The sequence below is a fragment of the Danio rerio genome, chromosome 23, assembly GCF_052040795.2.
Source record: "Danio rerio strain M-AB ecotype USA chromosome 23, GRCz13ab, whole genome shotgun sequence".
Classification (NCBI taxonomy): Eukaryota; Metazoa; Chordata; class Actinopteri; order Cypriniformes; family Danionidae; genus Danio; species Danio rerio.
Genome location: NC_141043.1, coordinates 44322486 through 44335000, shown reverse-complemented (window position 1 = coordinate 44335000; position 12515 = coordinate 44322486). Strand labels below are relative to the sequence as shown.

The following is a 12515-nucleotide window of genomic DNA, read 5'->3' as shown; positions in this document are numbered from 1 at the left end:
ATATATATATATATATATATATATATATACATACACACAATTATAGTTATAAACTTAAATAATTAATCTCTTTTACAAAATTAATTGTCAAAAGTTGTTGTTTTGACAGACAGACAGACAGACAGACAGACAGACAGACAGGATAAAGGACCTCTGTGTAGGTTTGGTGAGTGTGGCAGCAGAGTAGGGCGTGGTCAATGGGGGCGTGGCACTCTGACTTTCTGGGTGGAGTTTTCTCCGCATTGGCTTCTGAGGGGCGTGGCCCTGGTGTACCAACGAACAATCCTGGTAAGAAGTTTACATGTTAAAAGAGAGACAAGACTTGAAGAGAAACGTTCATATGGGTAAATAAAAGATGTCCTAAAAACATTATTACGGAAGATAAGCAGAAGATGCAGTGGGTGCGATATGTGACTGTTTTAAAGGGGCTAACATAAAGTGTTTGGTGCTGTTTAATGGGACGGTTTGATTTGATCTTACTGATTTGGGAGGCAGCAGATCCTCTGTGCTCAGACCTGCTCTCACACCGCTCTCCTGCTGGAAGACAATGATAGTTCAGTTCAGTGATAGATTTACAAAGCAAATGTGTGACATTGATTATTAATCCCATCCCATGATGTTTCAGTCTGAAAGTCTGAATTATTCGCCCCTTCTGTGATTTTTTTTCTTTTTTCATATTTCCCAAATGATTTTTCACAGTATTTCCTGTAATATTTTTTTTTCTTCTGAAGAAAGTCTTACTTGTTTTATTTTGGCTAGAATAAAAGCAGTTTTAATTTTGTTATAACCCTTTTTAGGTCAATATTCTTAGTTTCTTAAACAATATATATTTTCCCAATTGTCTACAGACCAAGCCACTGTTATACAATGACTTGCCTAATTACCTTGCCCAATGAACCTAGTTAACCCTTTTATTGTCACTTTAAGCTGAATACTAGTACTTGAAAAATATCCAGCAAAGTATTATGTCCTGTCATCAGACAAAAATAAAATAAATCATTTTTTAGAAATTAATTATTGAAAAATTTAACGTTTAGAAATGTGCTAAAATATTTTTCCCAATATAGAAATTGGGAGAAAAATATACAGGAGGCTAATAATTTATGCTGACTTATGCTTTATGGAAAAAGAGTGTTTGAAAGATAAATAATAGGTCTAATGAAGATGTTTGGTACATTTTTAAGGGTCTAGTACTAATTATCCTGATGATTCCACAGTTATTTGGTATTGTGGAGTGTGATCATAGTGCATTTATATAACATTATAGATAATGTTGAATGTTATACATTTACTGTCGCTTTAAATTCAAATGAGGTTGCGGTCTTTTCAAAAGAAGGCGGAGCTACAAATGCCTATGCCAGCATATTGGAGATTCAGAAACCAGACTAACGTTCTACGATGAGGGAGAGATGGTCACTAGTGGGCGGGGCTTTCTCCCTCTGATGACACGTACAAAGGGAGAATGTCAATCAAAGTGTTTCTGCAGATTGTTTATATACAGTCTGATTATAAAAATAGAAATAGTATATTTTTACAATTATTTGTACACAACTGTTTAAACTCTTTATAAGAGTGATTTTGCATGGGTCCCCTTTAAGTAAACATATAGAGCTAAAGACAAAATTATTAGTCCAACTGTGAAAAAAAAATTTTTTTTCAAATATTTTCCAAGTTAATTAGAGCAAGGACATTTTTTTTACAGTATTTCCTATTGCATTTGTCTTTTGGAGAAAGTCTTACATAGTTTGGTTTGGAACTAAAACATTATTTAAACGTTCAGTATTATTAACCCTTACAAGAAGTATTTTTGTTCGATTTGTTACAGATCAAAAAAACTTGTCCAATGGCTTGCCTAATTAACCTAATTAACCAAGTTAAAACTTAATAACTGCATAACATCTACAACGTAACTACACAAGAGTTAAGTTTCAAAACTCTTTAGTCATTTTTGAGTGAGACGCTAATGGTCTAATCCGATTTAATGATCTATGCTAAGCTAAGCTAAAAGTGCTTCCGCCAAACCCGGAGATCAGCTAAACGGCTTAAACTTTGGGAAGCTGTAAAATGAGTCTATATCTAAAAAAGTATATTCCTTTAACTAATAAAAACTGTATTGTAAAGTGTGACCATACATTGAAAGAGTTTTTAGGGCGTTTGTAGGGCGAGGCAGTGGCGCAGTAGGTAGTGCTGTCTCCTCACAGCAAGAAGGTCGCTGGTTCGAACCTTGGCTAAGTTGGCGTTTCTGTGTGGATGCCTTCACGTGGGTTTTCTCCGGGTGCTCCGGTTTCCCCCACAGTCCAAAGACATGTGGTACAGGTAAATTGGGTAGGCTAAATTGTCCGTAGTGTATGAGTGTGTGTGTGATTGTGTGTGGATGTTTCCCAGAGATGGGTTGCGGCTGGAAGGGCCTCCGCTGCGTAAGAAGTTGCTGGACGGTTCATTCCGCTGTGGCGACCCCGGATTAATAAAGGGACTAAGCCAACAAGAAAATGAATGAAAGTAACACTCTTGTAGAACACAAACTAAACTAAATACCTGCATAATAGGGCCACTTTAAGTGTAAGAAGAGAGAAGAAAGACAAATACCAGAGACTTCCTCAAGTCTGCATTTTCCCTCTCGTGTTTCCAAAAGCTAATTTCCGAGTCTCTCAAACTGAGGAAGTGGGCACAGAAAAAGAAGTGAAAGGCGCATTAAATTCTACCCTCGCTCTTGAAAGTGAATTACACAGCTCTCCCTGAAGCTGGCGGACGTTCATGCGTCCACATCCATCAATAAACAGACTCTGGCTTACAAGGCTGCTGGAATCCACACACTGCAGTTCAGTTCATCATGTGTGGCTCAAACATCATATTTCCACATGGTGCATCTCATTCTAAAAAAATTACCTTTCTGCAGTTATTCCACCAATATATTGTATTTTAACATAGGCATTTAATTATGAGGTTAAAATACTGTATTTTAGTGGTTTGTCAAGCCCACTCACCTGATTGGAGCATCCTGCAGTTATGTGATGCTCTAAAAAGATAATCTAGTTTTGAACTGAGAGAGTGTGTCTGAGCCTCTGACATTATCAGGAAGGCTATTGCAGATTTCAGGAGCCATACATGAGAAGGCTCGACCTCCTTTAGTGGACTTTGTTTTTTGAGTACTATCAGAAGCCCTCCTGAGTTTTGAGATCTTAAAGAGAGGGTTGGATTTTAGTGACATTTTAAGAACTAATTTTGCTGGATTAGTTTATCTGCTGGTAACATAATATACATATTTCCTATGCTGTAAAATATCTAAAAATTAGCAGTTTTCCCCTTTTTGTGCGATTCATATTTTTATTTTTCAACATATTTATTTATTAAATTTTTATTTTTCATTTTTTTCTGCTTTTAAATTGCAATATATTACCTTGATCTTTCTTTTAACAACTTTTAACCTTGAAAAGTTAGAAAAAGTACCTTTTATGAACATTTTTTAATAGTTTAAAGTGCTGTATTGTCTGGGTTTGTGTTTAATATTACATTACAAACATCTTGTAATGAACTGCCTGTACATTTTCAGTTATTTTACAGATTTATTTCTCTATTATTACGTATACATTACATTATTTCTGACTAAAATGTCAATAAAAGTCACTTTGTTAAACTGTAGAGTTGATTTTTAACATCAAAAGAGCAGAGATCAAGGACCCATAATGCAATTAACGAGCATAAATAAACCGAAAACACTAAATATTGAATCGGTTATTTAACAGATATTCTTTTACAATGTACATTTATTTTTGCTGATCATACTGTTTTACTACTGAAGTATTTAGTTATAAATATGAATTTAAAATGTGAGCTTTATATTGCAGTATTATAATATTATGAGATTAGTGTTGGGCGAAGCAGTGGCGCAGTAGGTAGTGCTGTCGTCTCACAGCAAGAAGGTCGCTGGGTCGCTGTTTCAAGCCTCGGCTCAGTTGGGGTTTCTGTGTGGAGTTTGCATGTTCTCCCTGCATTCACATGGGTTTCCTCCGGGTGCTCCGGTTTCCCTCACAGTCCAAAGATATGCGGTGCAGGTGAATTGGGTAGGCTAAATTGTCCTTAGTGTATGAATGTGTGTGTGAATGTGTGTGTGGATGTTTCCCAGAGATGGGTTGCTGCTGGAAGAGCATCCGCTGCGTAAAAATGTGCTAGATAAGTTGGCGGTTCATTCCGCTGTGACGACCCCGCATTAATAAAAAGGGACTAAGCCGACAAGAAACTGAATGAATAAATTAATGAGAATAGTGTTTTAAATTCTGAATAAAGAAATGTAGAATGTAGGAAAAATGCGTGCGTACAGTCCTAAAGAAAACATTTTAGATCCATCCATCTATCTCAATAATGATAGTAAAAATAATTTTTAAAATTTGCTCAAATTAAAAAATACTTGTTATTTATTAGGTAAATAATAAACTGACCAAAGCACTCAACTCAGAATAATAATAATTTTAATACAATAAATGATTCACAATTTTCCAGCCTCTCTTATAAAAGTAGTACATTTGAAAAATCATGGAAAACAAAAGCCAAGGATAAAAAACTAATAAAATAATAATAATAATTATAATAATAATAATATATATTAAAAAAAGAAAAAAAGAAATATATATATATATATATATATATATATATATATATATATATATATATATATATATATTTTATTTTATTTTTTTTTTTTTAAACATTTCCCAAATGATGTTTAACAGAGCAAGGACATTTTCACAGTATGTCTTTTTTCTTCTACAGAAAGTCTTATTTGTTTTATTTCGGCTAGAATAAAAGCAGTTATTAATTTTTTAAACACCATTTTAAGGACAAAATTATTAGCCCCTGTAAGCAATTTTTTTTTGATAGTCTACAGAACAAACCATCGTTATACAATAACTTGCCTAATTACCCTAACCTGCCTAATTAACCAAATTAACCTAGTGAAGCCTTTAAATGTCACTTTAAGCTGTATAAGAGTGTCTTGAAAAATATTATTAATCAAATATTATTTACTGTCATCATGGCAAAGACAAAATAAATCAGTTATTAGAATTGAACTATTAAATCTATTATGTTTAGAAATGTGTTGAAAAAATCTCTTCGTGAAAACCGAAATTGGGGGGAAAAATAAACAGGGGGGCTAATAATTCTGACTTTAACTGTATATATATATACATATATATATATATATATATATATATATATATATATATATATATATATATATATATATATATATATATATATATATGTATATATATATATATATATATATATATATATATATATGTATATATATATATATATATATATATATATATATATATATATATATATATATATATATATATATTATTTTTTTGTGATTTTAGTTGAACATTTTGTCAAAGCTGAGGTTTAATATGCTAAAAGTTCATTGTAAAAATGCTTTAACATTACAATAGATGACTTTCATTATTGATCACGTCTCAGAGAGAAGCAGAACTATCTTGTGCAGTTTTTATTTTGTTGTTTGTATTTACCAAAACTGAATAAGTTATTACAAATTAAGTTATTACAAGTATTTCTGAAGTCAAAAACATGGACCATGACTGTGAATAGCTTGAAGTGCTGCTTGTTGTGAAGCTTGAGCAACTTTTAATTCATATATATTTATTTATTTTATTAAAATTGTACTTTACTATCATAATTTTCCTTGATTTTTCTGTTTTAACATGATTGTCCTACTTGATAAAGTTTGCTATGGTTTTGACAGTTACATGTTACTTATTATAATATTTATTTATTAATTTATTTATGAAAAAATTACGATGGCATAGCAGTCAAAAACGGGACAAGGAAGTCCATGTATATGTAAAAAAAAAATTTAAAGACACTCGGGCACTCCATCAGTGTTTAAACATTCAATCACTTCATAAAAAAATGCAGTGTGTTGGATAAGAGTGGTCTGTGGCACCGGGAATCTGTTCTTTATGGCACAATGAAAAGTAATAGCAGAAACAGGCCCGATTGCGAGGCCATAAATTTATCTGGAAAGTCATAAAGCGGTTTGATTTGCTGCGGCATGAAGGAGTTATTAGCCGAAAACGCAGGAGAGTTATGAGCGCGACACGATGGCGTGAAGCTAACGGTGCCCACTGATGCCTGTAAAACTGACTATTACACCAGTGCAGACTATTAAAATAATGACAATTCAGACGTATTGAAAAAGGAGAAGAGAAACTGAAATAACACCTGCGAGAGAGGAAAGAGGAATGATGACGTCTGCTTTGTTGGGCTGGGTCAAATGGTCAAAACTGGTCAGTGAAAACTTGTTGACACATGAATACGGCTATTTGTGTTAACAACAGCGCCACCTTCAGTTTGCATTTTGTATTAAGCTATTTCACTAATAATAATAATAATAATAATAATAATAATAATAATGTTTATTAACATTTAATAACATACAAAAAAGTAATAAGGACAAAAAAATTATAAAAAGAGGACTGGCCTTTTTGTTTAAAATAAAATGAAATTAAATAATAAAATAAAAAATAAATACCAGTTAATTAATCATTTGTTTTAAACAGTCATCTTTGTATTAATTTTGCGTTAATAGAAAATGATGTTTTATATATAACAACATAATCTTACAAATAAATTATATATATATATATATATATATATATATATATATATATATATATATATATATAAATATATATATATATATATGTGGCTTTATGTTTAAATTAAAATAAAAAATAAATTAAAAACAACTGACATAGATTTTAATTTGATTTTAGACATAAAGGCTAGTCATCTTTGTTTTAATTTTGTGTTCATAAAATTATGTGTTATAAATAATTTTATAATTTTACATATAAATTATTTGTATATGTGTCTTTATGTTTAAAAAATTTAATTAATTAATTTTCTTTTAATTTCATTTATTTTATAAATTATTTTTTTAAGCATAAAGGCCAGTCATCTTTGTATTAATACAATATTATATGCTTTATATATAATTATATAGTTTTACATATAAAATTATATGTCCAGTATATGTGTTTTTTCGTTTAAAATAAAAAAATAATAAAATAAAATTAATTGTACTTAAATGTAGTTTTAAACATAAATGCCAGTCATCTTTACATTAATTTTGTGTTAATACAAAATTGTTTTATATGTAATTTTACACATAAATTATATGTATATGTGTCTTTATGTTTAAAATAAAATTAAATAAATTTGAATTGAATTTATTTTTAAACATAAAGGCCAGTCATTTTTGTATTAAATTTATGTTATTACAAAATTATATGTTTTATATAAAAATATTAAAACTATGTGGACACCTATTCATTGTACATGTCGCTGTCAATTTGACATTGTCGTTGTATTTGAACTGTCATTTCATTTTTTGCACTGTCTATATTTTGCACGGTCTGTATTTTTAGTTTTTTTTTGCACTGTCGTTGTATTTGCACTGTAATTTTATTTGCACTGTCTGTATTTTGCACTGTCGTTGTATTTGCATCTGTATTTTGTACTGTCTGGAGCCAGCACCAAAGCTTTTTAATCATCATAGCACACGTGCTGCTGATGATGTGACAATAAAAGTGATCTGATTTAATTTGATTTGAATATAATTAACATAAAAATAAACATATAAATCATATGTATATGTGTCTTTATGAACATTTTGTTTCGTAAAATTAAAATTCAATTAAAAACTTCCTATTTATTACAATTATTCTATTCATTTTCTATTTTTGAACACAAAAAGCGTCCAACTTCTTACTAATTTAATTAATTTTATTTAAGGCTTTTAAAAAATATTCAAAATGCATTTAATTGATCAACATAATATTAATGCCCTTCATATTTATTTGATTGAGTACAGAAACATGGTAAAGCACCAATATTTTGATTTATTATACATGTATAGTATATACACTCACTGGCCACTTTATTAGATACACCTTACTAGTACCGGGTTGGAGCCCATCTGCCTCGAGGTTCAACGTGTTGTGTGTTCAGAGATGCTCTTAAGCATAACTCATCTATAAGAGATTTCATTTTTAATAAATATTTAGATTAACAAACACTACGATTACTTTTGCCACTATGAAATTGAACCCAGTCCCAAAACGACCAATACTAAATAACAATCTATATTAGGGATTTTCATTCATTCATATGTTTTCTTTTCGGCTTTATTAATCCAGGGTCGCCACAGCGGAATGAACCGCCAACTTATCCAGCACATGCTTTATGCAGAGGATGCCCTTCTGGTTTCTGGGGAAACATCCATACACACTCATTCACACTCATACACTATGGACAATTGAGCTTACCCAATTCACCTGTACCGCATGTCTTTGGACTGTGGGGGAAACCGGCACCCGGAGGAAATCCTGAGAACATGCAAACTTCACATAGAAACGCCAACTGACCCAGGCGATTCTAGAACCAGCGACCTTCTTGCTGTGAGGCGACAGCACTGCCTACTGCGCCACTGCGTCGCCCCTACTAGATATTTTATCTTTAATAAATAGTTATATTAACAAACATTACATTTACTTTTGCCACTAAATTAAATACTTTAAACCACGAATAACATACCAACACAGCTAAAAAAAGGTTTGTGCCAACAATGTCTTCGAAACGCTCGATTTTGGAAATGTGCTTGTCAGATTTACAGCTATAACTCCCACAACTCTGAGAAATGAATGTGCCGCCGCGATCATGTTTCTTCTCAGCGCTTTACAGAAGCTATGAAGGGGTAAAAAGGCCATAAAGATGAAGGACGGAGGATCAGCAGAGTTATGAACATCTGATCAGCCGCTCTGCGCTCATATCTTCATATCTTACAGCAGGATTATCTTTCACAGAGCTCAGATATGTGCAGGTGCCTGTGCTTTCCAAACAGTGTGTGTGTTTGTGTGTGTGCGTATATAATGTAAGCTGAAGTAAGAACAGCCAGCAGTGTGTGTGTGTGTGTGTGTGTGTGTATTTCATTGCACTCCTGTGGCTTTATACTCTTATTAAACTGTGGGAAAGTGCCGTCTCTTCCCAGCCTGCAGCCACAGAAACATGAGAGCACATACACACTCACAAACTTGTATACATGGTTTACGAGGACTCTCCATAGGCATAATCTATTTAATACTCTAAAGACTGCTTATTATAAGACCCTACCCCAAACTCAACCCTTACAGGAGATCCTGTGGCAAATTATGAATGTCAAAAGACCCTGTTTTAAGCATTTTGAATTATGAGGACATGGCTTTGGTCATAAACCACAGTACAACTAGGTTAAACCCATGTCATTATACAATTCTGTGTCCTCGTAAACCACATAAACAAGTACACACACAGGTTTCTGTAACCAGTGTTTGTACAAAGGAAGTTCACGCTCTTCAAAGATGACATATAATTAATAACTGATGTTGAACTACAGGAATGTGTGTCTGTGTGTGTGCTCATCAGTGACTGATAATATATACTGTTGAAGTCAGAATTATTAGCCCTCCTGAATTATTAACCCTAGCCAAAATAAGACAACTGATACTTTCTCCAGAGAAGAAAAAATATTATAGGACATACTGTGAAAATTCCTTGCTCTGTTAAACATCATTTGGGAAATATTAGAAAAAATACTTAAAGAGCCCCTATTATGGGTTTTTGAAAACGAGCTTCCATGCAGTGTGTATGAAGTGAATGAAAACATCCAGCTGAGGTTTAAATCTGAAAGTGCAGCGTGTTTAAAACTATTGATTCTTTAGCAAACATAGTCGACTCAGAGTCGAATAAATGAATTGTGTTGGGTTTGAATCTTTTGCTTGAATGCGTCAACGTCGATACCGTACTTCACTAAATATGTAGTACTGGAACCAGTAAAACGTGAACGCGCCTTTCCCTTCAGTTACTAGCAGAGCGCTGAGGATCACGGGATTGATCATGACATGAATAGATGACAAACACTGAGGGCCCTATCATACACCCGGCGCAGTGTGTCGCAAGTCGCGGCGCAATAGTCTTTTGGTAGTTTCAGCTTGGCGCAAGAGTCGTTTTGAGGCGTTGCACTACGCTGTTCAAATAGCAAATGCATTAGCGCTCATTTGTGTGCCCATAGGCGTTCTGGTCTAAAAAGGAAGGCGTTCTGAGGAGGACCGCTGGCGCGTTGCTATTTTGAGAAACTAAAATTGATTTTTCATTAGACCAAGGGCTCTATTTTGATAGTCAATGCGCAGAGCGCAAAACGCAGGGTGCAAACGCATTCAGGGCGTGTCAGAATGCATTTTTGCTAATTTACAGACGGGAAAATCTGCTTTGTGCAGTGGCGCATGATCTATAGGGTTGAGTTCATTTTCTTAATGAGTTATAGGTGTGTTCTGAAAATAAATCAATTAGAGTCTCATCTCCCATTCCCTTTAAGAGCCAGCTGCGTCGCGCCAAGAGCGCATTCGCTATTTACAGGACGTAAAGTAAGTCTAAGTGGAAAAAAATGAGCATTTCACAAGCAAACAGTTAACAGTTTTTTAACAGAAAACAGTTAAACAGAGCATCTACTGCGTGAGAATAAGAGATAATGGATCTACTTTCACTTTCGCTCTTGGATAGGGAAACCTTTACGCACAGACATCAATTAGTCTATAAATAATTAATTTCATTTGTTAAGCACAAATATTCGTTTCAAAACCATTTCTAAATTCAGTTCTAATTTCCAGCAAACGAATAAATGAACAACAATAACAAAGTGTGCTCAAAAACCTGAGTTATATCCAAATACACATGCTGTGCCCCATATGGTCTAAAACCTGACAGGTAGGCAAATCTAAGCTTGTTTTTAATAAAGCAAATATAAATATGGATATAATAAATAATACTGCTAATAATAATAACATTATACAAAAGTAAATTGTTATGAATGAACTGAAAAAGCCTCCCGAGATGAAGACATAAAAGCAGTGATTTTTCATATTTATGTAGGCTAGAAAATAATATGTTTTGTAATATTTTAATCCTTTATATTTATATCCTATATCTATTCTTATTATATCATATATACATCCTTAATATGTAATTTTTTTCATATGTAAAGATATTTGCCTATTGCTCTCTTGTGCGTATTAAGCAGTGTGTAAGCGAGGCGCAACTCTGCGCCGGAGTTTAGACCGGGTTTGTTTTGGTCTAATGAAAAATCTATATTAGTTTCTCAAAATAGCAACGCGCCAGCAGTGCGCCTGCAGAACGCCTTCCTTTTTAGACCAGAACGCCTATGGGCGCACATATGAGCGCTGATGCATTTGCTAATTAAACAGCGTAGCGCAACCCCTTAAAACGACTCTTGCGCCAAGCTGAAACTAGCAAACAAGTATTGCGCCGCGCCTTGCGCCACACTGCGCCGGGTGTATGATAGGGCCCGAAAACTAACCCAGTCTAAACTCCGGCGCAGAGTTGCACCTCGCTTATGCACTGCTTAATACGCACGAGAGAGCAATAGGCAAATTTCTTTACATATGAAAACATTTTAATTAAAATCACAAAAACCACAATTAAAATCAAAGCCTAAAGGGGTCTGTTTCAAAGAGTTATGTAACATTATTTATGCTGTATTTTGAGCTGAAGCTTCACACACTCTAGGGACATCAGAGACTTATTTTATATCTTGTAAGAGGTATAATAGGTGCCATTTTAATGCACTGTTTAAATGTTGCATAAATGCACTATGATCACACTTAACCAAATAACCGTGGAATCATCAAGAGACATTAGATCCCTAAAAATGCACCAACAGCTTTATTTAGAGCACAGTAAAAATAATAAAATAAGCAAGTATTATTAAATATTCAAATGTACATAACAATAATATTAACTTCAATGTTTATAATTTATTAGTGAACACTGAAATAGATATTAATTAGGATAAAAATAAATCTAAAATCTAATAAAGTGAAATAATGTTTACAAATGAAATCTTACAATAATGTGCCACAAAAATGACCAATTGAAACCAATTCTTACTATTAATGTATTATTCTAAAAATAAAAAGTACTTTTAAAAAATAAGATTAATAAAAATCAATTCGCAATACGTTCATTCCAGCAGGACTTTCACATCTGTGCCTAATAAAGCATGTGATTATGTACATGTGAGCGGGATCAGTGTTGACATTCACTCACCTCCTCCCTAAACCTGCTGAAATCTGCAAAGTTTGGCTGCTGAACGGCCTTCTGGGAACTTTTCTCAGAGCCGGGAAGGAAGCTGAAGATCTGAGACAGAGAATTAGGCAACAAGTTATTACACAACACTGAAATACTGAACAGGCCAGAAAACAAATAAATCTCTCAAAGCAATCGGACATCAGCCATCGCATGCAACAAATCTGCAATCTGATTGGATAAGCCAGCTAAAAAAAAAAAAAAGCAGAATATATTTATTTCTTGATTTATTCAATTGTTTATTTATTTGTTTTTATTTGCTTGTTTGTTGGTTTGTTTATTTATTTGCTTGC

At 33.1% G+C, this 12515-nt stretch overlaps 1 protein-coding gene across 16 annotated transcripts in view; it reads right to left on the bottom strand.

Moving 5' to 3' along the window:
• Positions 1-12515, bottom strand: part of reps2 (RALBP1 associated Eps domain containing 2) — a 96660-nt gene that overhangs the window by 16614 nt on the left and 67531 nt on the right. For 8 of the 16 annotated variants that reach the window (XR_015523963.1, XR_015523969.1, XR_015523965.1 and 5 more), the window contains exons 15-17: positions 12184-12273; positions 481-537; positions 152-285 (exon numbers count right to left, since the gene is read on the bottom strand). Coding sequence is in view for 2 of the 16 variants with exons in the window: in XM_087307762.1 (XP_087163888.1) it covers positions 152-285; positions 481-537; positions 12184-12273 (281 nt within the window). In the remaining 14 variants the exon portion in view is untranslated. Of the gene's footprint in view, positions 1-151; positions 286-480; positions 538-673; positions 1203-11770; positions 12274-12515 lie in introns of those variants that run through there. The other 8 variants (XR_015523975.1, XR_015523971.1, XR_015523970.1 and 5 more) reach the window with 2 other exon arrangements.